Genomic DNA, 27,168 nt, shown 5'->3' on the forward strand with positions numbered 1-27,168 from the left:
AGGAATTAATGCTTTAGTTGGGATGCTGAAGCACCAGATTACCCCAGGCTCCCAGGACTTTACAAAATAAGGAGGGATCCAATAATAAACTGTGATCCAACTAATACTTAGAAACTGCCTTATAGATTCTTAACCAAACTATACACCCACCAAGAAGGACCTCGAAGAAGAAAATCTAATTCCTACCTTTAAAAATCAGGAGGAAAAGACAGATGAGCAACAAAAGTGCCAATATAATGTGGTAAGTGCATCAACAGATGTTAGATGTATGTATGTATCAACAGATGTATGCATGCATTCATTCATTTCTTGATTACCTGCTCTGTGCCGATTAGAAGGCATACAGTGGTTAACAAGATGAGCCAGATCTTCGCCCTCACAGAGTTCACATTCCAATGGTAAGTGGGGTTGGTAATAGGCTAAATGCTTTCAAAGTTTTTAATGAATGAGGTTAGTGAAATATAAATGAGATAAAATAAGCTGTGATATTGGGCAGTGTCTAAAATAGTAGTGAAAGGTGACAATTGGCCTGAGAGATGATAAGGAATAAACCAAGTAAAAAGTTATCCCAGGGGACTTCCCCAGTGGCGCAGTGGATAGGACTCCGAGCTCCCAATGCAGGGGGCCCGGGTTCGATCCCTGGTCAGGGAACAAGATCCCACATGCGTGCCACAACTAAGGAGCCCGCCTGCCGCAACTAAGACCCAGTGCAACCAAATAAATATTTAAAAAAATTTTTTTAAAGTTATCCCAGGCCTAAGGACGACAAAACCCAGTAGCCTGAGGCAGTCACCAACCTTCCAGGAATCAGCTTAGTGTGTCCAGAGCAGACACTGTACTTGAAATGTACAATAAAGCGAGAGTGGAAAGAGATAAAGTGAGAAAGGCAGGCAGAGGCCAGATCCTTTGGGGCACAGTAGGTCTAGTATGGAGTCGGAAACAACTGGTTTCAGTGGGGGAAGCGACATGATTTGTTCTGATTCACATTTTTATTTTTTTTTTTTTAAAGAAATCCCTTTGGCTGCTGTATGGATAAAAGATCAGAGCAGAAGCAAGCAGGCTAGTTAAGAGGCTTCTGGAGTAAGAAATGAAAAACGATGGTAGCTTGGATGAGATGGAAATGGAGAGAAGTGAATGGATACAGAACATGGATATATCTGCAGCAGGCTGACAAGACTTACTGACTGCTAGGGAATGCGATGAGGGTTTAAACGAAAACAGTGGTATCACAGAGAAAAGAGTAGCTCACCTGTACCTGGGAGGATAGAGAAATAGGTCACAGAACACATTCTCAGAGAGGTGACATTTAAGCAGGTATGAAAAAATACAACACAAGTGTTGGTGAGGATGTGGAGAAACTGAAACATTGGCTGTTGCTGGCAGGAATGTAAAATGGTGCAGCTGCTATGGAAAATGGTATGGCAGTTACTCAAAAATATTAAACATATAATATGATCAAGCAATTGCACTTCTGGATTTGCACCCATAAGAACTGAAAGCAAGGACTTCAACAGGTATTTGTAGACATACCATGTTCACAGCAGCAGTTTTCACAATAGTCTAAAGATGGAAGCATGCAAGTATCCATCAGGGGACGAATGGATAAACAAAATGTGGTACATACATTCAATGGAATAGTATTCAGTCTTAAAAAGGAAAGCAATTCTCACACATGCCACAATATGGGTGAACCTTAAAACATTATACTAAGTGAAATACGTCAGTCACAAAAGGATAAATATTGTATGATTCCACTTGTATAAAGTACCTAGGATAGTCAAATTCACAGAGACGGAAAACAGAATGGTGGTTGCCAGGGGTTAGAGCGTTTTTAAATGTTTAATGGGTTTTTAGTGTTTGTTTAATGGGTATAAAGTTTCAGTTCTGCAAGATGAAAAGAGTTCTGGAGACAGTGGTGATGGTTTCACAACAATGTGAATGACTTAATGCCACTAAACTGTACACTTAAAAATGATTAAGATGGTAAATTTTATGTTATTTGTATTTCACCATTATTTTTTTAAAAAGAGAGAGGGAAAGAAAAGCAGGTGGGAGTTCTCCAGGCAGCCATGAGAACGGAAGAGAATTCCAGGTAGAAGAAGCAGGTGTAAAGACATGGAGAGAGTAAGGTATGAACTGTGACATGTATGATTTATTTTTCAGTGGGACATTTAGAATATTAAGATCATCATTATTCTGGCTTCATCAGATTCTGAAAAGCCTGGATCTCTTTATACCACATGCCAGGAAAAGGAAGTAGTAGTTCATTTACTTAATAAATAGTTATTGACTCCTATATGTGCCAGGCAGGACAAGGAATAACTCTGTCTTCCTAGATGTCAGTCTAGTGGTGAAGACTCACATTCAGGCCAAGGTTACAGAATTATGAAGCCTCAATATTGATAAGTGCAGTGAAGGAAAAGTACTTGTGCAATGAAACTGGTTCTAACAAGGGAGACTAACTTACCTGGAACGGAAGTGAGGAAAAAAACTCCCTGAGGGAAAGACATTTAGAGTCTGTCATACAGAGTGAAGTAAGTCAGAAAGAGAAAGACAAATACCGTATGCTAACACATATATATGGAATTTAAGAAAAAAAAAAAGTCATGAAGAACCTAGGGGTAAGACGGGAATAAAGACACAGACCTACTAGAGAATGGACTTGAGGATATGGGGAGGGGGAAGGGTAAGCTCTGACAAAGTGTGAGAGTGGCATGGACATATATACGCTACCAAACGTAAAGTAGATAGCTAGTGGGAAGCAGCCACATAGCACAGGGAGATCAGCTCGGTGCTTTGTGACCACCTAGAGGGGTGGGATGGGGAGAGTGGGAGGGAGGGAGACGCAAGAGGGAAGAGATAAGGGAACATGTGTATATGTATAACTGATTCACTTTGTTATAAAGCAGAAACTAACACACCATTGTAAAGCAATTATACTCCAATAAAGATGTAAAAAAAGAAAAAAAAATTAACACCTGACCGAAGGGTAGGATTGACACAGACGGAAACACAGTCTGGGACCTGTGCCGGCCAATAAGACAAAGGGGAACACTGATAAACAAAAAGGGCAAAAGGGCAAATGTGATATTCTATTGCAGCGGATAACATGTTTACCAATGCTCAAAACTGCCCAACTTAGCCTTCCATAAGCAGGAATCACAGAAACTATAAACCTATTGTACATTAGGTTTGCCAATTAGTTTCTATCGTGTTTTCTGGACTTCCTATCTTATGGGGAAATAATCTTAAACTCTTGCACCCAAAACGCAAAAGGTGTAAACATCCCTCTCTCTTTCTAACACGGCCGAATTTTCTCGTCGGGAACAGCCTGAAGAGTGAGGCCTTATTCTGGGAAGGAGCGAATACTCCTGGAAAGATGGAACCTATCACAGCTGCAGGGGATCTCAAAGGCACCGGGAGTGGGAGGCAGCGCCGCCCTCCCCCTCCCGCGCTGGGTGCAGGTGTGAGGCAGGTTGGGTGCGCGCGGCCGCAGGGGGCACAGAACCCCCCAGCTCCGGCGCACCTGCAGCCCCATCCGCGCGCTCACACGGCCCGTGACCCCTGACCCCCAAGGCTCCCGCGGCCGCGGCCCAGCTCACCCTTCCCCTTGGTCAGGATGTAGTTGAGCGGCATCCGCGGGCGGTCGCTGAAGACCTCGGCCTGCTGCACCAGCGCCTCGCGCACGCTGTGGAAGTCGTTGAGGACCACCACCAGGTAGTGGCCGATGAAGAAGCTGTAGATGTTGCCGTACACACGGGCCATGTCTGCCAGGAGCAACTGCACGCCCAGGCCCGAGGTATTCAATTCTTCGGTCCTTGCCCGCCGGTACGGCCAGCTCTTCCGTCGGAGGAAAGGCGGCAGCAGCACGAAGCCGAAGTTGCCCACCACGGGCCAGGGAGTGGGCCCGGGGGGGATGCCCCGCTTCGGGCGCCGCCACAGCCAGCTCCAGCCCAGCAGCGCGGCGAGAACGAGAAGCAGCAGCGCGCCGCCCGTGGAGTCCAGCCGCAGCAGCCCCGGGGGCGCGTGCAGAAGGCGCAGAGGCCAGGGGTAGTCCTCAGCGGGAGCCTGGGGCAGCCCGGCGGAAGCCATGGCCTGTGCGCCGGAGTCCTCAGCCCCGGGCTCCTGCCGCTATCCTCACGAGAGCACACGCAGACACCGGTGCTCGGCCCCAAGGCCAACTCCCCTGGAAGCCCGGGGGCGGGGAGGAGAGCGGCGGAGGCCGCTCCGGATTGGCTGCGCCCACCGCTTCCTCCCCAGCCTCTCCAATCAGCGACGCCCGAGAAGAAACGGGGACGCGCTCGCAACCAGGCTGTGGCGGTCCGCGGACCAGGCTGGGCAAGCTGTCTGGAAGTTGGCCGCCCAATCCGGGTCGCGCCCCTCCGCTGGGTCAGACTTGGCTGTGACCGCCCCTGAAAAAAAAGATGCTCGCACCAAACCCTTACGCTCTGATTGGTTACCGGATTTCTTGTGTTGTTTGTCAGTTGAGTGCTTAAACCGTGCCAGGTCAACAGGCCCCTCGTACGACTCAGCCTCAACACCAGCGCTTCTACCCTGAGGTGGGCGAGGGGGGTCCCCGCCCTATCTCCTGGTAGCAAAAAGACAGGGGTACTGCTTTATCCAAATCGGGATTCGGAGGAAGAAATGACCCTTTCCTCCACCCACTGACAGCAGGATGATGGAAATGCAATGTGTAGAATTTGTAGATGTAGGTGGCCAACGCTCCGGAGAAAGGATGGGGGGGGAATAGTGGGGTGGGTGGGGTGATGGAGTAAAGCTCTTATAACTTGCCATACACGGGAATATCCCTTTTATGTGGAGAGTGTAAGTTCAGCGTCCGTTTCAGCGTGTGGCCTGGGTAAAGCCGAAGACCTAATCCAGAAATTTGCTTGGAGGATTTAAGTAGCTAATAATATAAAAAGAAAATCAATCGGGTGAGGAGTGGGTCACAGTATCATTATAACTATGCTGAGGTTGAGATTTTAAGTGAGAATTGTGTAATGCTTTCAATACAAAGTCCTTTAATTTTCCGTAATTATGGCTCGTAGGCACTTCCCTTTTCTGTCTTCTACAGGCTAAATCCTCTGGTTTCTTTTATGTTAGGTTGACACAGAATAGTCGATACTAGACCATTTTCTGTCTGCTAAAAGGCCAGTCTCGTATAAATCAACGTAACTGATGATAATGAACAAATGTTTCCCATTTTCTGATCCTTTTTATTCTTTATTTCACATCTACTCTGTTCTAATACTATTTTTGCCATGCTCTTCATAAATTATTTTAAGCTTCCCCAAAAAACACACCTCTTATCTTCTATAAGTAACCATTGTTAGATTACTTTTCTCATTTTTTTTAATTTAGAGAATTTAAAAAATTTTACCACTTGTTTGCACAGATGATCTTCAATATGTCATCTGATTCTCTTCATAGCCTGTTCTCCAAAATAGTAGCCACTAACATCTTTCCTTACAAGCAACTTAAATTCACAAATGATTTTAAAATAGTTGACCATGTGACTAATTTAACGACCTTAACAGACACCCTCTTATACAGGATATAATTACATTCACATTGTTTTCCTAAGTAATTCTCTTATTTAGGCTAACAGCTCTGTGATGCAGATAGGAAGTATTATAGGCTGAGTTGTGTTCCCCCAAAATTCATATGTTGAAGTCCTAACCCCCAGTACCGCAGAATGAAACTGTTTGGAGATAGGGTCTTTAAAGAGGTAAAGTAAAATGAGGTCATATAAGTGGACTGTAATCCAATATCACTGGTGTCTTTTTAAGAAGAAGAGATTAGGACATGGACAGACACAGAGGGAAGCCAACATGAAAATACAGGGAGAAGATGGCCATCTACAAGACAGGGAGAGAGTCCTCAGAAGAGATCAGCCCTACCAACACCTTGATCTTAAGAGTTCTAGCCTCCAGAACTGTGAGGAAATAAGTCTGTAGTACTTTGTTATGGCAGCCCTTGCAAGCTAATAGAGAAAGCTACATTGTTCATAATACATACTATGGATAAACTATTTTAAACATAAAACCACATAGCTCATTCAGTGCTTCTTAGGGATGAATTTCCCCAAATGATATTCAGGGCTTTCTTGCCAGAAAAAGGAATACTTTCTGCTCCATCCTTCCTATTTTAAATAGATGAATAATATAATAATCAGTAGCAGTAAAGGAAGAGAATACTAAAAGATCTTTGGGCTGGGGTGAGAGGGAAAGGAGGACAAGAAGGGCATTAAGGAAAACACTTTAAAATTGAATCCCCAAAGATAATTTTAAACCACTTGCTTTCTCACTGGAATCCTTCTTGCTGTACATGGATTTCAGCCAGAATTGTTGGTAACAGTACAGATAACAGAATTGTTGGTAACAGTACAAATAGTACAGATATCCAAAATATCTGTACTATTATTTTGTTATCAAGAGTGGTGTTGGGCTTCCCTGGTGGCGCAGTGGTTAAGAATCCACCTGCCAATACAGGGAACGCGGGTCCCAGCTCTGGTCCAGGAAGATCCCACATGCCGCGGAGCAACTAAGCCTGTGAGCCATAACTACTGAACCCGCATGCCACAACTACAGAAGCCCGCAGGTCTAGAGCCCGTGCTCCGCAACAAGAGAAGCCACCACAATAAGCCCGCTCACCGCAACAAAGAGTAGCCCCCGCTTGCCGCAACTAGAGAAAGCCCGCGCGCAGCAACGAAGACCCAACGCAGCCAAAAAAAAAATACATAAAAAATTAAAAAAGAAAAAAAAAGAGTGGTGTTAAAAGAGAGAGGTGTTAAATTACTCTGTTTGTAAAACTACAATTGTCCAGCTGGCTGGTAATTCCCTGGGAGGTGAATGCTACACAGTATATCCATCCAGAGTCAGTGAGCATGAACAGAGAGGGCTTATGGCTTAAGAAGAGTTTGCAAAATGCTAATGAGAAGAGAAAGTTGAAATGCTAATTATTTATTTAGTGGCACAACTCCACTAGCCATTTAAAAATTAATCCCTTCATTTCCTTTAAATTCCTATGATTTGCTTCATATATACTCCTTTGAGTGTCTTCTACATATAGTGTTAGGTACTTCCTTATGTACTCTCTGAGCGTCCATGTACCCTACATGAAATTGGGATAACAAATGTGCCTACAACAAGCGTAAAGACTGGATGGAGTAATTAGCACAATGTCTGGCATTTAGCTCAGGCTCGATAAGTACAAGCTGTAATTGTAATAATTACCTTCGGGCCCTGACAATGCTTTTAATTCTATGGGTTGGCCGTATTGTCTCACTTTTTCACTCCTTGCAACCTTACCTGCCCTTTCCAAAATTAGATTGTGAGACTGGTCAGGATATTAACTGGTTTTCTATATTCAGCCTTTAGGACTTGTATGATGAACAAATAAACTTGCCCATCTTCAATATTACCCATATCATTCTTCTCCAGTTGAATGTATTATGATTTTCTGGAGAGGAGATGAAGGGAGGAAGGACCCTGAAACATATCGGTGGAAGGCAGAATCTCCAAAGTAACAAAATCCAATTCTCAAAACTTTTTATTTGGACAAAGAGGTTCCAGGATCAGAAGAAATTTTTTGTTTAATGCCCAAACTGGAAACTATCCAGGTGTCCTTCAACAAAAGAGGAGGAGGAAGGAAACTGTGATATATTTGTAAAATAGACGACTGGTCAGCAATGAAAAGGAATAAGTTATCATACACCCCACAGCATGATGACTCTCAAAAAAAGACATTACGCTGAGTAAAGAAGCGAGACCCAAAAGACTACATGCTGAAGCATTGCATTTATAAGAAGTTCTAGAAAGGCACAACTAACTCATGGTGATGTAAATCAGGACAGAGGGCAAGACTGACTGGGAAGGGACATGAGACATTTTTCCCAGGTGGTGGGAATGTTTTATGTCTTGATTGGGGTGTTAGTTACTTGAGCATACGCATTTGTCAAAACTGAACTGTGCATTTCACTCAAAGTAAATTTTATCTCAGTAGAACAAATTAAAAAAATAAAATCCAAGGACTTCCCTGGTGGCGCAGTGGTTGCGAGTCTGCCTGCCGTTGCAGGGGACACGGGTTCGTGCCCCGTTCCAGGAAGATCCCACATGCCACGGAGCGGCTAGGCCCGTGACGCATGGCCGCTGAGCCTGCGCGTCAGGAGCCTGTGCTCCGCAACGGGAGAGGCCACAGCAGTGAGAGGCCTGTGTACCGCAAAAAAATAAATAAATAAAAATAAAATAATAAATAAAATAGAATAAAATCCAATATCTTAGAAGGAAAAGACACGGTGAAGTAAGAAGACTTAGCTACCTATTGTGAAATGTATGCCCACAGTAACAGTTATGTGATATATTGTTATTGTAACAACAGTTACTAGTAGTTTAGTATGTAAATAAAGAGGGATAGAAGGGAAAATGGTTAGAGTAACATTCCTCTAAAAAAATAAACATACACTTACTTTAATTAGCCTGGACATAATGGTTACGGACTCCTTTGATTTTTATGTAAGCCGAAGCATTGCTGGAATCCATGTTCCTTTCTTCTCCCTCACTTACTTCCATTTATTTTGCAGAACTCAGCATGGAAACCAAATGGGAGTCTGCCCAGATCTAACAGGGACAAGTTGTTAACCTTTCCGACTTTTTCTTCATAGTAAAATGAGGGAGCTTAACACAAGGATTCTAAAATACCTCCAGTCCCTAAGATTCACCTTCTTAAGTAGATTGTCAGGACCTTGAACTTGGACCCTGATTAATAACATACTTAGTCAATACAATCTGAAAAAATAAAGTGCATTTACAAGGTAAAGTATAACCTGTTTGCCTCAGCAAAGCATAGGGTTTTTACTTCCTGGTGGCGGTAAGCATGCTTGGCCATTTGCCTAATAATGAAGACTCATTTCCAAGTCTCACAAAGAATCACGTTTTAGGAAAGACTTTGAAAGATGACCTACTCTTCCCTTTAGGAAAGCAAACCAGATATCTGAAAGTTGATTTTTTATTCTGATTCAAAAAATAGCAATACATAGTTTTCGTAGAAAATTTGAAAATGCAAGAAACTGTAAAAGAGGAAATAATGATCACCTTTTTATTTTTTTCCACCCAGAAGTAATTTATAACATTTCTGTATGTATCCTTCCAGCCTTTTTACACATATATCTATGGTACCTTTATAAATAGTTTAATTTATAACCATGGATATGTATATGTATCATTAACATTTTCCATGTTTTTCTCCCACAAATCATTTTTAATTACTATATTCTAGTCCAAGGATTCAGCAACTTTTTCCGAAAAGGGCCAAATAGTAAATATTTTAGGTTTGCCAGCAATTTGGTCTCTGTCACAACAGTACAGTTGAGCCACGGGAGCAGGAAAGTAGCCATAGACAATATGTAAATAAATGGTCATGGCCATATTTCAGTAAAACTTTATTTATAAAAAAAAAAAGACAACAGCTGGACTTATTCTTCAGGCCATTATTTGTTGACTTCTGGACTTTTAAAAGTGTAGTTCACTGTTTAGGAATATTTCAAAATTTATCTGACAGATATCCTATTGTCAACACAGGCTATTTTCAATTTTTTTGCTATTATGAACAATAATGTGATATATACATTTCTGATTATTTCAGTTAAGATAAATACCAAGAAACAGAACTGGTACTAAGGCTGTTGCTACATAGAACAAAGTACACACAACATACACACACACACACACACACACACACACACACGCGTGTGCGCACGCATGCATGCACTTTGTCTTTCTACCACCTGGAGATAACCTCTGTTAAAAGTATGATATACCTCCTCTCAGATTTCTTTTACGCTTATATAGATTTCCCCCGCCGCCCCATAAATGGCATCATACTATGCATTTAGTTCACTAACCTGCTCTTCTCATTTAACGCTGATGTTTTAATAGAATCATTTTGGCTGCTCTGTAAAGGGGTAGAGGTGAAAGCAAGACTATTGAGAAATCCATACAGGCATGTCACAATGTTAGCCCAATCCTCTGTTAACAAATATCTAGGTTATTTCCAATTTCTATTAAAATTATGCTGGAATAAATATGGAGGGGCTTGTTTTTATTTATTGTGGTAAAATTTACATAACATAAAATTTACCATTTTAACCATTTTTCGTTTACAATTCGGTGGCACTAAGGACATTCACAATGATGTATAACTACCATCACTATCTATTTCCAGAACTTTTTCACAATCCCAAACAGAAACTCTGTACCCATTAAACAATAACTCACTATCTCCCCCAGCCCCTGGTAACTTCTATTCTACTTTCTGTCTCTCTGAAGTGCCTATTCTAGATACCTCATATAAGTGGAATCCTACAATATTTGTTCTTTTGTGTCTGGTTTATTTTGCTTAGCATAATGTTTTAAAGATTCACCCATGTTGTAGCACATCTCAGAATTACATTCCTTTTTATGGCTGAATAATATTCCATTGTACAGATCTTCCTCTCCTTATGATGGGGTTACATCTTGATAAACCATAAACCCATCTAAGTTGAAAACAGTTAAGTCGAAAGTGCATTTAATACACTTAACCTACGAAACATCATAGCTCAGCCTAACCTACATTGAACATGCTCAGAACACTTACATTAGCCTACAGTTGGGCAAAATCATGTAATTTTTTGAATAATGTACTGAAAGTGAAAAGCAGAAAGGTTGTCTGATACTGAATGGTTGTACACGTATCGGTTGCTTACCCCTGCGATTGCGTGGTTGCCTGAGAGCTGCAGCTGCTTCCTGCTGCCCAGTGTCTCCAGAGAGTACTATAACATGTCGCTAGCCCAGGAAAAGATCAAAATTCAAAATTCAGTGTATGGTTTCTGCTGAAGGCATATCACTTTCTCACCATTGTAAAGTCAAAAAATCTTAAATTGAACCATCATAAGTTAGGGGCCATCTGTATGCGCATACTACCTTTTGTTTATCCATTCATCCATCGATGGACATTTGGGTTGTTTCCACGTTTGGCTCTTGTGAATAATGCTGTGATGAACATTGGTATATGAATATCTGATTGAGCCCCTGCTTTCAGTTCTTTCAGGTATCTATCTAGGGATGGAACTGCTGAATCATATAGTAACCCCATGTTCAACTTTTTGAGGAATCACCAAACTTTTTCTACAGTAGCTGTACCAGTTTTAACTTTCCTACCAGCAATGATGAGGGCTCCAATTTCTCTATATCCTTACCAACACTTGTTATTTTGTTGTTCTTTTTATTTTTTCATAATAGCCATCCTAATGAGTATGAAGTGGTATCCCATTGTGGCTTTGATTTACATTTTTCTAATGACTAATGATGCTGAGATTCCTTTCATGTGCTTTCATTGTATATATTTATGTGCCATTTGTATATATTCTTTAAAGAAATGTCTATTCAAATCCTTTGCCTATTTTTGAATTGGGATGTTTTGTTGTTTTTGAGTTGTAGGAGTTCTTTATACATTCTGAATGCTTATCCCTTATCAGATATATTATGATTTGCAAATACTTTCTCCCATTTTGTGATTGTCTTTTCACTCTCTTGACATTGTTCTTCGATGCACAAAGGTTTTTAATTTTGATTAAGTCCAATTTATGTAATTTTTTTTCTTTTATTGCCTGTGCTTTTGGTGTCATGCTTAAGAAAACACAGTCTAATCCAAGGTCCTGAAGATTTTCACTTAGAACTGTTTTGTTCTAAGGGTTTTATAGTTTTAGCTCTTAAATTTAGGTCTTGATTCACTTTTCAAGTTAATTTTTGTGTGTGCTATATGCTAAAGGTCCAGCTCCATTCTTCTGCATGTGGATATCCAGTTTTTCTAGGACTATTAACACTTGTCTTTTCCCCCACTGAATGCTCTTGGACCCTCTGCCAAAAATTGACCAGAAATGCAAGGGTTTATTTTTGGGCTCTCCATTCTGTTCCATTGGTCTGTATGTTCATCCTTTTGCCAGTATCAGTGTTTTGACTGTTGTACTTTATAGTAAGTTTTAAAATTAGGAAGCTTGAGGTTTCCAACTATTTCTCCTTTCAAGATTGTTTTGGCTATTCTGACAAATTTGGCTATATGGACAATTTGCCTACAGTTTTGCTATTGTTTTGGTCCCTCGGGACTTCATATGAACCTATGGATGGGCTTTTCTTTTTCTGTAAAAAACACCATTGAAATTTTAATATAGATTGCATTGAATCCGTAGACTGCTCTGTGTAGTATTATCATCTTAATATTAAGTCTTCCGATCCATGAGCATGGAATGTCTTCCCATTTATTTAGGTCTTCTTTAATTTCTTTCAGTAATGTTTTATACTTTTTAGTATACAAATCTTTCACCTCCTTGGATAAATTTATTCCTATTTTTTTCTTTTTGATGCTATTGTAAATCAAATTGTTTTCTAAATTTCCTTTTCAGATTGTTCATTGTTAGTATATAGAAGTGTGACTGATTTCTGTCTTTTGACTTTATATCCTGCAACTTTGCTGAAGTCATTTATTTGAGCTAAATATAGTTTGTGTGTGGAATCTTTGGGGTTTTCTACATATAAGATCGTATTATCTTTGAACAGAGTTAAGTTTACTTCTTCCTTTTCAATTTGGATGCTCTTTCTTTTTCTTGTCTTATTATTCTGGCTAGAACTTCCAATACTATGCTGAAGTGATGAAAGCAGGCATCCTTGTCTTTTGCCTGATCTTAGAGGAAAAGCATTGTGTGATGTTAGCAGTGGGTTTTTCATATATACCATTTATTATGTTGAAGTAGTTTCCTTTTATTCCTAGTTTATTGAGGTTTTCTTTTTTTTATCATGAAAGGGTGTTAAATGTTGTCAAATGCTTTTTCTGTATCAATTGAAATGATCATGTTATTTTTCCCCTTCATTCGGTTAAAGTAGTGTATTATATTGATTGATTTTCGTGTATTGGATCATCCTTGCATTCTAGGAATTAATCCCTCTTGGTCATGGTGTATAATCCTTCTAATATGCTGCTGAATTTGGTTTTGCTAATATTTTGTTTCTTTTTGTGTCAATATTCATAAGGGATATTGGTGTGAAGTTTTCTTTTCTCATAGTGCCTTTGTTTGGCTTTGGTGTCAGGGTAATTCTGGCCTCACAGAATGAGTCAGGAAGTATTCTCTTCAATTTTCTGGAAGAGACTGAGAAAAACTGGTGTTGATTCTTTAAATATTTGGTAGAATTCACCAGTGTAGCCATCTGGTCCAGGGTTATTCTTTGTTGGGAGATTTTTGATTGCTAATTCAATTCTCATTACTAAAGGTTTGTTTAGATTTTCTGTTTCTTCAAGATTCAGTACTGGCTGGCTTTGTGCTTCTAGAAATTTGTCCATTTCATCTAAGTTATCCAATCTGTCTGCTTACAATTATTCATAGTCTTTTATAAATGCTTTATTTCTATAAAACCAAGTAGTAATGTCCCCACTTCCATTCTGACTTTAGTAATTTGAGCCTTCTTTCTCTTCTTCCTTAGTCAATCTAGCTAAATGTTTGTCAATTCTGTTGGTCTTTTCAAAGAAGCAAATTTTGGCTTCATTGATTTCTCTGTTGTTTTTCTATTCTCTATATCTACTTTAACTTTTATTTTTTTCCATCTGCTAACTTTGGGTGTAGTTTGCTTCTCTTTCTCCAGTTCCTTAAGAACTACAGGTAGGTTATTGATTTGAAATCTTTCTTTGTAATGTATGTATTTATAATTATAAATTTCCCTCTCAGCACCACTGTATCCCATACATGTTGGTGTTTTTTTTTTTCATTGTCATTTGTCTCAAAGTATTTTCAAATCTCCCTTGTGACTTCTTCCTTGACCCGTTAGTTAAAGAGTGTATTGGTTGGGCTTCCCTGGGGGTGCAGTGGTTAAGAATCTGCCTGCCAATGCAGGGGACACGGGTTTGAGCCCTGGTCTGGGAAGATCCCACTTGCCGCGGAGCAACTAAGCCTGTGCACCACAACTACTGAGCCTGCCCTCTGGAGCCCATGAACCACAACTACTGAGCCTCCTCTCTAGAGCCTGCATGCCACAGCTACTGAAGCCCAAGCGACTAGAGGCCATGCTCCACAACAAGAGAAGCCACCGTGATGAGAAGCCCGCGTACCGCAACAAAGAGTAGCCCCTGTTCGCCGCAACTAGAGAAAGCCCACGCAGCAACGAAGACCCAATGCAGCCAAAAATAAATAAATTAAATAAATTTTTTAAAAAAGAGTATATTGGCTAATTCTCATATTTTTGTGAATTTTTCTGTTTGGACAATTCATTTTAAATAGCTCCAGAAGCAGATTTCTCAACACTTCTCTTGGAAAGGCTGTCGTATACCAAAACAGTCTTTAACAACTTTTTCTGCTTTTGAGCTTAACTCTCTTTAATCTTAAGACCTTTTGGCACTTGCCCAAACTCTGGTGTTCCCCCAATATATAGGCAGGTCATTCAAAAGTCAGCTCGCTAGATTAGTTTCTGGTGAAATCTAGTAACTTTGTCGGTAGTTCAACATTACACCAAACATATAACCCCACTGTGATGGACCAGCTGTAGCTATTTATGACTGGGATAATCACCCTTAATTCAATGGTCAAGGGCAAGCCGCAGTTTACCTCTTTGAATGAATTGTCCTTTTGCATTAGAAAAAACCGTTTCCACACTAGCAATTCATCACTCATTTTTCTGGATGTTTCTGGAGAGATACAGCAAAACAATTCATGCATCTGATTAGTGTACAAAATGTGGGCAAGAGGCAGAGGAGGCTTTGGAAACATAAGCTTAAACACCTGACATTGTTCTCAACTGAAATCCAAAAGCTTGTACAGTGTGACAAACACATGTATCTTGTATTAAGTAGAAAATTCTAAATCCTTGCAATTTAAAAATTCTAAAATCCCTTCCCATAAAATTTAAAAGTTTTAAAATCCCATGAATTTATTTTCTGATTAGACTTGAATATATATTAACGAGTCAGGTAGTATCAAGTGCTTTACTAAACATTATCTCCAATCCTTACCATGACATTGGGAGGTAGCTTTCTTCACCCTCATTTTACAGAAGGGACGGACATGATGATTCGGAAAGGTAAAGTAACTTGCTTAGGAATTAAACCTAGGGGCTGAGTCCAAAGTCTTTGGATTTTCCACTTCAGCCTTTATTTTTTAATCCATATTTTTGGCTAAAATCTCATAAAATACATATAATATGATGGCTACTGAAACATTTAAATTATAAACATCTGATGATTTGATAAGTGCTTCAATTATTTTAAAGCAAGTTATTTAGAGGCATGACGGGCAATTTCCTTTTCATCGAAGCCTCATACATTCTGTTAATATTCCAAACACAAAAGATGATATTTAAAAAAACTCATTCAACAAATATTTGCTGTATGTGATAAGAACTTTATTAGACACTGGAATGAATACTAAGACAATTCCTTCTCTTAAGAAAATCTGGTATGTTAACAGGACATTTTTAAAAATCTTATATCAGTGAGTGTATCTCACATTTTGACAATTAGTTTGTATGTATCTTTTAGGGAGGAACTCAGATTCAGAGAAGTAAGGTAAAGTTTTCAGGGGATGAGACTTCAGCTGAACTTTCAGGACAAGCAAGATCTGGATATATTGATACGTGAATAATTTCAGAGCTAGAACTATGGTACCTAAAATATTTAACTGAATTTGGCTAACACTTAACCGAATGTGTATCTTATAACAACATCTTTAGTCTTCCCAACAATTCTGTGAGACATGGACTATTATTATTTCCATCCCACTGATAAAGAAACCGAGGCACAGAGGTTAGGCAACTTTTTTGACATCTTCCACATTCAGCCAGCACTGGAAGAACCGAGATTCAGACCCAGAGAGCACAGGGCCACCATGTCACACTGCCTTCCTGGGTACACAGGTGACAGTCTGGTTGGGGGAAGCACCTCACGTGGTTGGACTGGCTGCTGCAGCACAGAGGACCGGGATGAGAGCAGCCTGACCGGGACAGAGGGCACTGTTCACCGAAGCAGTGGGAAAGTGCCTTGCAGAGACAGGCTCACAGATTACCAAAAGCCACGGGACCCAAAGAGCTTAACATCTTGCACAAAAAAGTGCACTTTGCTTTTGAAAGATGTATTTGTATAAAATCAAAAAACCCAGGTGTTGTGGACTACATGATGTCTGTGTACTGGTGAAAATCCATTAGTTGAAACCCTAACCCCCAGGGGATTGTATGGGAGGTTGTCTTTGGGACGTAATTGGGTTTAGAGGAGGTCAGGAGGGTGATGAGATTAGTGTCCTTAGAAGAAGAGAAAGACACTAGAGCTCTCACTCCTCCACCGGTCCCACAGGGGAGGAAACCAGGAAGAGGGCCCTCACCAGAACCCGACCATGCTGGCACCCTGGCCTCGGACTTCCCGACCTCCAGAACTGTGAGAAATTAAACGTTTTCGTTTAAGCCACCCAGTTTATGGTCTTTTGTTAAAATGGCTTAAACCCACGCAGACATCTGGGAAATGTCTTTCCCCTGGTGTCAAATGTAAACATTCCCTTCAACCCATGGACTGGGAAACTGACCAGATGTAATATAAAATATGTTCAAAAGTATCACTCCCTCCCTGAAAAACCCTGTGTGCTTGGGGACCTGGGGTGTGTGCTCTGGGGGCTCAGTCTCCTCGCAAACCCAGAGCCCCTGCCATCTGCCACAGGCAGGTGTGTGATGACAGGAGAGGAATGACGGGGCAACTGGGTTTTGCCCCCTTCATCACACGTCAGTAATAGGGCATGAGGATATAAAGAGGAAAGAGCATATTTATAGATGAAAGGACTAGAGTTAAGGTGGAGAAAGGAAATCTGCTGAATGTGGGTCAAAGAATCTTACAGGCTCAAGCTCAAGCCCTCCATAACTTTGCTCTCAACAGCACAAAACTTGGTTGTCCAAAGATTTCTGGAAGAGGCAATTCTTCCTCTCCTGCATTCCTCCCACGGCAGGTGATTCTTCCATCCCATTAATATGGTGGGAAGATTATGGGCTTTGGGCAGTTGTGTGCCAATCAGCCAGCGGGGCTCCCTGTACTATATTTAGCTATCTGAGTCTGGAGTTCCCTCAGGTGTAAAAAAGAGCATAATGAGATTCACCTGGCTTTAAACAAGAGGAAACCAAGGAGCAGTGCCTGATCCATGGTAGCTTCTCAAGAGTAGTGGCTTCTTTTTTCTTTACCCAAATAAACACATGATTTAAGGAACTTAGGAAGAAAAAGAGATAACTTCTTGGATATAAGAACTGAAGTAAAGCGTGCCCAGAAACTTGATCAGAAGCAAGGGCACAGGTTGGACAGATTTTTAGCACAGAGAACTCACCAGTTCACACCAGGACCAAACAATCCTATAGCTTCACTTTGGTCCCTTGGGGAGCCCAGAATCAATCCAGACTACAGTGTGTCCCAAGACTCCATTCCATTTCCTCAGAGCTTTGCTATCCTTTGAAAACAGGTCATTGTATCTCTCCGGCCTTTTGACATTCCCTTGGGAATAATCCCTGAGAGAGTCACATTTAGAGATAAAACCTTATGCACCTTGGTCCGTCCCACCCCCACCCCCACCCCGCCAACTTGTGTAAGGCTTAGGTACATGATTACCTACTATCCTATAAGTGATACTTGCAACGAGTTAGCTTTATTCTAACAAAGTTGAAAGCTCAAACACTTGGGGATTCTTTTGCTTTCAAGGCCATTTTGCACTAGAAGAATTGACTTTTCTCCCCTCTGAAATGTAGTAAATTCCAATTACAGGAAAAATCGGTAGCATTTGACAAAGAACCTGTTCCAACGACCAGCTGCCCTCTCAACAAACTAACTGGCTGATAAGGGAATAAACTCCCCTAAAAATCAAGCAACAACAGTGACAACAGCAAAACCTCTGAACAGTGATGGTGATCACAGTAATTATCACAGGAAGGTAGCAAAACAGAGAAAACAAAATTCAGGTTCCAGCCCTAATACTTCCGAGTTCTTTCATCTCACAAAATGGGGTCACCAACTCTTTCCTTGCCTACCTCGTGGGGTTTTGTGAAGATTCAAGAATGTATGTCAAGCATAAAAACAGTAAAATGAGATGCCTCATTACAACCTGCCACGTATGAATTGAATACGCATTGTATAGACACACAGTATACATAATCCACTATTGTTCTAACATGTCGGTGAGTAATCTAGTTTATGCTTCTGATATTCTTACATATTTTATTAGAAGAAATGAAATGTTATGTGTCAAGGTTTGTATAATGCATTGGAGATAATAAGGGCAGTCTTTGAGGCTCTGGCCAGAAAAATCAGCAAGCCATTGTTTCAAACAGGAGGATGGGACAAGCTTTTCATCCAAGACCTGGGTGGAGGTGGCAGAAAGACTATTGTGATTTATCCTCTATCATTTCCAGATAATCCAAAGAAACTTGGATTATCCAACAACTTGATCTTTGAACCATATTATCTTATCCTTGTCCCCTCATCCCACTGAGTTTCTTTTACTAAATTTGTCTTTGAGGGTCATGCTTTCATTTTTTCTCAGGGGGTCCAAAAACAACTTACAGAGATCTACTGCTGCAATGACTACTAAAGTCTGGTTGAGGACATACCCTGGTGCCCCTTTGTGAAGGAAGAGGATGACATTTCTTTCACAACTGAGTGACAGAGAGAATGCTTTCCTTGAAGAATTAATGATATTTGCTCCTCTGTGAACAATGAGAATGAGAATCATGGAACTCGTAACTGACTTTAACCTTCTCCATGAGTGACCTTATATTGTGAATTATTTCTCACCTTAAATGCAAGGGCGGGTAAAATAACACATTCCAGTTTATTTAGTGTGCCATTACTTGAAGGTTATCAGCTTATTTCAAAAACAGTGCTTAGGGCTTCCCTGGTGGCGCAGTGTTTGAGGGTCCTCCTGCCGATGCAGGGGACACGTGTTCATGCCCCGGTCCGGGAAGATCCCACATGCCGCGGAGCGGCTGGGCCCGTGAGCCATGGCTGCTGAACCTGCGTGTTGGGAGCCTGTGCTCCGCAACGGGAGAGGCCACAACAGTGAGAGGTCCGCATACAGCAAAAAAACAAAACAAAACAAAAAAACAGTGCTTGAAGAAAATAACCCTCTTGTGGTTCTAATAACTACTTAAAACTAAATATTTTTTACAAATCTTTAAAGAAAACAGTTTTATTAATTAAAAAAACAGTAATACTAATTTTGAAAAGACTGTCGATGTCATGGTGGTTTATTGGGTAAATACAAAGTATAGGCCCTTGCTCTTTTATTTTTTTAAGCAAAGCCAAAGAGATTAGAAACCAAGTAGACATATTCTCTTTAGAATAGAAACATAAATTAGTTTTAACTAACAATTAGGCACTTAAAATGTAAATGTAAAATGGCATTTTGAAGTACAAACTATAGTTACACTCTTAAATTCCTCCTGAAATGTTTTTATAAACACAAATGCACAAGCATGGAAAACATATTTCTAAACTAAGATAATTTTCCCCTTTTAAAAAAAGAACCTGAATTCAAATCCCATATGATAGACCAATGATTAAGGTACTGGTGGGTAGGGGAAAAGAGCTTCTGAAATTTACATATTTAATTAAAACTTAAGCATTTAATAAAACTATTACAATAATATACAGTATATATGATAATGAAAAATATATGTCAGGAAAATAATGAATTCTAGACTTAAAATTTTACTTTACAACAAGGCACTTAACACATTGAAACAGTACAGTAAATTTCCAAAAGATGTAATTGGCTACTTCTCAAACCTTGTAATAATATTTCTTTTGTGAATATACTCTAACATAACCATACATTTTGCAGCATTAATCATTGCATAGGAGGTAAATTAAATAATGAATTCCAACTTGGCAACTAGATTAACTTATATGTTTATAGTTTCTTCTTTTGCTTTTAAAGGACAGTTTTAAATAATTCCACAATAAAGAACTATTCTCATTCATGATTCATTCAGAACACAACATATTTAGATAAATGAATCATAAAATAAATCACAACTTATAAGGTGTGTATCTGTATAAAAACTTATCTTTGGGTACCTTTTGACATGATTTTCAGTGTTTAGGTATTGAAATCAAGAGCACTTCTTAAATAGAAGAAAAATTTTTAGCAAGTAAGTCAAAGGAGTTAAATTATTGCAACACAATGACATTAAAAAAAGGACTATACATACAAATAGAAAAGCCTTTAACACAGGGAATATTAACTATTATATGCTTGATTTAACCATGTAAACTCAGTTATTAAGAAATTCCTTCTCATACTTCCTTACACTACAGAAGTGAGTGTGTTAAGACCAGCTTAAACTTTTAATCAGTTTTACCAGTGCAAAACAAAAAAATTTTATAGAAGAATTTTAAAAGAAATGTTCAAAATATTCAAGGAACAAGATGTGAACTCCCGACTGAAAAAGAAACTGCATGAGTTCTAGCATGTAAAAAAAAAAAAAACCACATAAGAAAGACAGCCAACCTGATGTTTCAAAGTAAACAAAGTATAGGCAGTTATAAAGGGAGACATTAATGATTGTGATGGTGAGAGGTAAAAACGGTCCGCAAGTTTTCTTTGATCAAACTTACAAAAGATTAGAATTGCAACCCCCTGTGATCTAAGCACATTTTCCCTTTGGGAAAGGTTTAAAATGCCTTGAAAATAATTATCCTTTTGCATGATGCTTTCAGATTATTGACAAAAATAATTTTTTAAATGCCTTTCAAAACACGAAAATACACTTTAAAAAGTGGCATTTGGGGCTTCCCTGGTGGCGCAGTGGTTGAGAGTCCGCCTGCCGATGCAGGTGTTCGTGCCCCGGTCCGGGAAGATCCCACATGCCGCAGAGCGGCTAGGCCTGTGAGCCACGGCCGCTGAGCCTGCGCGTCCGGAGCCTGTGCTCCGCAATGGGAGAGGCCCGCGTACCGCAAAAAAAAAAAAAAAAAAAAAAAAAAAAAAAAAAAAAAAAAAAGTGGCATTTGTGTTCCAAGTCATATAAGGTATTTCCACAAGGGGGCACTGCTATACAGCAAAGAACCTTTGCAACGTCATCCATCAACCAAGACTAGAAACTCGGGCTCACTCACAACCGCCTTCGTTCCACAGCAAAACTTGTTTCCCAAGATGCCAGTAAATTAAATAACAAATTCTAAATTACTTTGGGTGGAACCGAGTAGGTAAGAAGGCTTTATTTTCAGAGCTAGTGGAGGAGATCAAAAAAATAGAATCTGAAAGGAATTTATTTTCATTTGAAAGAATTTAGAAAAAAATGTGGCATCATTTACAGGAACTATTATAGAAATACTGCACCGAGGACTTAATCACAGAAAAAGCTTCAAACAAGGATAACGGATAAGATCTTATAGATTGATTAGCAAGGAAAAGGAGTTCCAAAAATTTATTGTTTCAAAAGGCAAGCTCATAATTATGATTTTTTAATCAAGGTATAATCGACATATAACATTATATTAATTTTAGGTATACAACATAATGATTTACTTGTATATATTGTGAAATGATCACCACAGTAAGTCTAGTAATTGTTTATGCTTTATATCCCAAAGTGGCATGTTGGGTTGAAACTGAAGTTTGCTTTCCTAAATGGGTTTTGTTATTTCTCTTATTTTCCCATCTAGAAACTTTGATATTCCCCACCCCCCTTATTTTCATAGCACATGCTTTCACAGCATTTATTAGAGAGCTATGACATATACATGTAAAGAACACGGGAGCAGTAGTGTCCACAAATGGGGTCATAGATGTTTTTAAAGTTCTTTAAAAGGTGATGGTATTACGTGAAAAAAAAAAAAAAAAAAACAGGATTATTTGACTAAAATGCAAGGTTTATACTGTTTTCAAGGATCTCCATGATTTTTAAAGCTTAAACACCTTTCCTTACTTAATTTGAAGAAGAGTGGGTTATCTAAGATGCAGCTGAATAAGGCTCTAAGGTATATCAGGTTGTTTTATTTGAATTCGAGGCTCAAGGAATATACCAATGTTAGGAGAGCAAAACCCAGGCTTCCGTATCAGATACTTTTCGTCACAATTAGACAGCAGAAATTTAAAATCAATGTTTTCAAGTAGAACACATTGTCTTATCGCAGATGTCAATATTTAACAAATGAAAATAAGTGAAAATTAGGTAGAAATATAGCTAAACACAGCAGGTAAGCTACACATATGTTTCTTACTGACTTACTTAATAATAAATACCAGGAAAACTTCTTGCATTCCAAAGCCTGCCAAGGATGTTTAGGGTTTCAATTCTTGTTGTAAATAACCAGATTAGTCTGTCTTTCTGTCTTTGAATTCAACTTGTAGTGTTTCATTTTTACACAGAGCAAGAGCCATACTGAAAACATACACAGAATTATAGCACCAAAGGACGATGACCCTTCTGAACAGATCTGTACTGTGCTTCTCTCCAACAATCTAAAGGTCAATCTTGTGTACCGAATCAAGGCCGACTTGTTTACAATGACAAATTTAGGGATGTTTTTCATTCTAAGTGGGGAGAAGTTTCCACCTTCAGTATAAATGTAACTGCCTCCTACCAGCCCCCCTGGCCTCTCCACTCTCTAACTAGTGTTGATGACTTTGTGACCTTAAATTTTTTCCTACGGTCACTAGAAGTCTAAAGAAATTAAGCCAAGAATTATCCAAAAGATGCAACAGCATTAAATAATGCATTACATCTGGTCAGATTTTTAAAAATCCATCTTTTCTTTTTTTTTTGCATCACCTGAAAGAACTTTAGAAACTCTTATCCCCCTTTATTGAGTAGCTGTAACCGACTAACACACCAATTCCAACCGTAGACTATAGTGCAGCACCGTGGTATAATTTTAGGGTCAAAGTAAAATTACTCAATTGTGGTATGTGTCCTTAGGACCAGTACATAAGAAACGGAGTCTCTTGCTAAAAGGCAAGGATGCATTAAACTTTTGGATTCCATCTTGGTTTTTCCATAAAGCACAATGTCACTAGGAAGAAATGGATTTCAGTGAAATGTGAGCAACTGTATTTCTGAGTTCCAATCTGCAGCTCTAAAACGGATCTCACACAGGGCGTGACCTGGGAGAGAAACACAGGCTTGTTCCCCACAAGGACATGAGCAGCAGTTCATACAGCTATGTGTGTTCAGCCTGTGCTACGCTGTTGACTGCTCTGGGGGTACAGGTGCAGAGTTACCAGGTGGACAGCAGGACTCCTCGTTAGCATAAACAGCCCCATGTCTCCTGTATATCTGTCATAGAGATCTTAAAATGAAATATTTACACACATGTAAAATCTGTGGGGTGTGTCAAATACTTTGATATTTTCTTAGTTCATCTTTTTTTTTAAGTTATAAAATTATCAGTTAAAAAAAATAAATAAAGTGAAAGTGATATAGTACGTTGGGTTGTAGCAGCAGCGCATATTCCCAGACCTGACCCTGACCTTCCCCTTGACAGAGCAGAAACAAAGTTCACCTGAAGTTCACTCACAACCCATGGATCTCCCCTTCGCTGATAAGCCTGATGCTAAAAATCACTCTCAACATTAGGTGATTCTATTTACACAGTGGCCGTATATATCAGATTTTTATTTAAAACATTAACAAATTCTTTTGACCTTGGAGGGAAAAATATTCCTGAAAAAATTCTGAAGTAGAGAGCTTCAGTGGAGAAAAAGAATGAGGGAAGGAGTAGTATGTTCTCTGGCACCTCCTTAACAAGCTCATTAGTAAAATCCCAGTTTGAGGGCTTGTGACCAATGAATGAAGAGCTGCAGGAGAATATAACTTTCTCAGGATGAATAAAAAACCAGTCAAAGGGTAATACTTCGTTCATCTTTCTAATCATTTGCACAAAATTTGGTCTGCTTCATTTAGCAATCAGTTCTCCTAAAATAAAAACAAAAACAAAACTATACCTTTGGTTACAGCGATAACTCTTTTGGTCTAAGAGCTGATGCCTTTGTTTTTGCTCCTCAGGTAGATTTTTCATTATCCTCACCGATCTTCTGAACCCGTGAATACTTCTTGCAAGATGACTTAAAGCAGCCAGGAGGCCAGGACAGTGGCCAGGAGAAGCAGCAAGGAATTGAGCCTTGTACGTTTTTCTCAAAAAAATAAAAGATGGGGAACCACCATGCTCGAGACAAGAAATTAGTCTGTGAAGAGACCTTCAAGTTCTGTAAAAGGTAGAAAAAAAGTAAAATGAGACATATTTTTCACAATTTGCATCCTAATTTGTTTCTTAATTAAACTGTCATTTGCTGTAACTGAACAGGGAAAGCAGCAGAATCCGGATCACAAGGCAATACAATGCTTGTCTTTGCTCCTTTCCCCTAACTCTGACAGGACTCTGGCCACACTTCCAACCTCCTCTACTCTTTCCCTCTCTGTGGCTTTTTTCTTTTTTCTTTTACTTTTTGGCCGTGCCTGTGGCATGTGCGACCTTAGTTCCCCATCCAGAGATCAAGCCTGTGCCCCCTGCATTGGAAGCGCGGAGTCTTAACCACTGGACCACCAGAGAAGTTCTCAGGCAAATCTTCTGCCTGCAATTCCAGTAAGACTGGCGACTCAAGAATAGGTGGGAGAGCTAGCTCTCCGGGAGGAAAAATTTTCAGGATATGTCAGTGGTCAGATCTGTGGGTCAAGGAAGATGGAAGAGTGAAAGGAGAGCTCATAAGGTTGAGCATATAAGTTTAAGTGAATTGACCTAAACCACACGTTTAGGCGGCAACAGCAGTTATTCCCATTAAGCTACTGGAAACTCCGCTGTGTGAAAAGGGGTCCGCTGCATTTAAAGAAAAGAAATCATCCAAAGATAATTTCACCACTCTCACCTTTTCATTGGCCATGGAGTGGTACCACCAAAAGAGCCGTGTTGTGATATAATAAGCAACGATCACATCGACTGTATAGTGTTCGTGTGCTACAAGAATGCAGATGATTCCAGCAGCGCTCAGCAGCCAGCAGATTAGATGATACCACCAGAAGTGACGAGGCGAATCTGGACAGCAGAAAAGTGAACAGTTAATAGACTGAGAGGTCCAGAGGTGGACTGAATGATGACAGTCTATCCTAATGACCGGAGAAAAGTCTAAGGCCAGGAAGTCACTGAAGGAGAAAATGGATTACCCAAAATGAGTCCCTGTGAACTGGCCGGGATTTGCTCCGGTTGCCCGGGGGAGATGGGGTGCTGTTGGTAACAGGTCTAATAGCAATTGCCTGGGGCGGTTGGTAACACTAGATACTCTAGGTCTTACCCACAGTGTTTAATAATTGGGAAGAGAACAGAAATATTTCACATTAGGTTGGAATTGGCTCATACTGGCTCCTGTAGGGACCCCACTGGAAAGAGAAACAGGAGAGTGAAAAGAAAGGATAGTTGTCGGGAACTCCCTGAGGGTCCAGGGGTTAGGACTCAGCACTTGCACTGCTGTGGCTGGGTTTAACCCCTGGTCAGGGAACTCAGAGCCCATGAGCCATGCTGTGTGGCCAAAAAAAGAAAAAGAAAGGGTCGTTGTCTATGAAAAAGGGGCGGTGGGGTGGAGGAGGTAATGAGAAAGCAAGAGTAATTTTAGGTCTTATATATAAACTTACTTTGATTTCTGCAGGGGGAGAAAAATAGTATTTGTGGCTAGCAATATTTTGATTCTCAGCAATTTTATACTGTTATTGCCAATAGCAACTATAAGACACTCCCTATGTAAAGCTTGGGATTCTTGCCTATTCACTTATGGGTTTGAGCCTTACCTAGAGAGGGCACTAAGTTCATGACACTGATCAGCTATAAGAGAGAACTAAAGCGCCCGGCAGGTTACACATGATCGCACGCCCCCCAGCCTTCCCACACAGGTGGTAATGACACAGGTGTAACCGGAACCAGTGCTCATCTCTAACAACTTTTCTTTTCTTTGAATGACTGTTTCCTTTTTTCTATTTTAAAGCTTTATTAGCTCACAAAGATAATAATCGAATAAACTAAAATTTATTTCATATTTAACCGTGTTTATATTTATAGTGATATTTACTTTCAAGTGTGGAAGAATGGTTGAATAGCAAAGAGATCCATTTCCAGAACTTTACATGACACATCAAATCAAACATGGTTCAAATAGAAATTAAATAGCTGTTGCTCATTTAGTCCTTCGTGGAACAGTAAGATGATAAACCCGTATTTGCATTTGAAAGTCTGATTTCCTACTTCTGAATGTGCAGCTCGTTATTTCCAACTCTTGCTTGGTTCATTCTGCCACGAGGTTCTAGCAGATAACTCAGGAAATCCGAGAATTTTATAGCTAGGAGAGGCCTTACTTCTGCAGCCCGGGGGGCCAGATCCAGTCCCCATAACTGTTCTGTTAGGATCTGAATGTTAAAAATTGAAGTAACATTCAGAAATCTGGAGATTTCACTAAATATGCATTCTCCAGCACCACAGACCTCACCCCTCCCTGAAGCCTCACATCAGCCCTGCTTCCCTTCCTAACAGGTCATCTGGTATTTACCTTAAAAGTCCAAAATGTCTGAGCAAAGCACAACTATTTTGTATTTGTTTATCCATAAGAAGCAAAGCTGAAGTAGGCAGGGAGTAAAGAGGTGGCCCATTTTACTACTCGTGGAATTGAAAATGAGGTTTCAGGAATGGCTAGATGCCCTAGCACTGCTCTCCTAGCACATAAAAATGTATTCTCTATGAGCTACCACAATGGGATCACTGCTCATTAATTGAGAACACTGGCTGGCCCAAAGAAAAGATTTAATATAAACTGTTTTGAAATAGAAATGGCAAAATGGTAATCCTCTCTGTTCTCTCATTCTACCCACAGGGATAACCTTGAGCTGAGAGATGATGATACAATTATTAATGAACTCCACTGTCTGTGTGGGATCCTAGCCCTAGCTGTCAATGAATAATAGAGACAATAGACTTTGTGTAGTAGTAAGGTAAAAAAAAATAAAAGAAAAAGTAGTTTTCTCGACTAGCAAGACATTTGGTTCTAAGAGCTACATTGATTTCTCCAGGCTAATTTTATAAGGAACCTAAGTCCCAAAGATAATATTTGCACACCTGTGTCAGACCCTCTCTTGCTAATCCACAAAATGATTCTGG

General features: G+C 39.9%; 2 protein-coding genes across 16 annotated transcripts in view; both read right to left on the reverse strand.

The window, feature by feature from the left end:
- LOC116754398 (cytochrome P450 2U1) overlaps positions 1-4,661 on the reverse strand; it is a 30,676-nt gene extending 26,015 nt beyond the window's left edge. For all 4 annotated transcript variants that reach the window (XR_004350051.1, XR_004350050.1, XM_032632990.1 and 1 more), the window contains exon 1: positions 3,603-4,661. Coding sequence is in view for 2 of the 4 variants with exons in the window: in XM_032632990.1 (XP_032488881.1) it covers positions 3,603-4,092 (490 nt within the window). In the remaining 2 variants the exon portion in view is untranslated. The remainder of the gene's footprint in view (positions 1-3,602) is intronic.
- Positions 1-27,168, reverse strand: part of SGMS2 (sphingomyelin synthase 2) — a 111,051-nt gene that overhangs the window by 8,548 nt on the left and 75,335 nt on the right. For 11 of the 12 annotated variants that reach the window (XM_032632997.1, XM_032632993.1, XM_032632995.1 and 8 more), the window contains 2 exons: positions 24,899-25,065; positions 21,446-24,241 (listed from right to left, as the gene is read on the reverse strand). In XM_032632997.1, the coding sequence (XP_032488888.1) occupies positions 24,038-24,241; positions 24,899-25,065 (371 nt within the window). In that variant the 3' untranslated portion in view covers positions 21,446-24,037. Of the gene's footprint in view, positions 1-21,445; positions 24,242-24,898; positions 25,066-27,168 lie in introns of those variants that run through there. The other variant, XR_004350052.1, reaches the window with a different exon arrangement.

Source organism: Phocoena sinus, chromosome 5, assembly GCF_008692025.1.
Source record: "Phocoena sinus isolate mPhoSin1 chromosome 5, mPhoSin1.pri, whole genome shotgun sequence".
Taxonomy (NCBI): domain Eukaryota; kingdom Metazoa; phylum Chordata; class Mammalia; order Artiodactyla; family Phocoenidae; genus Phocoena; species Phocoena sinus.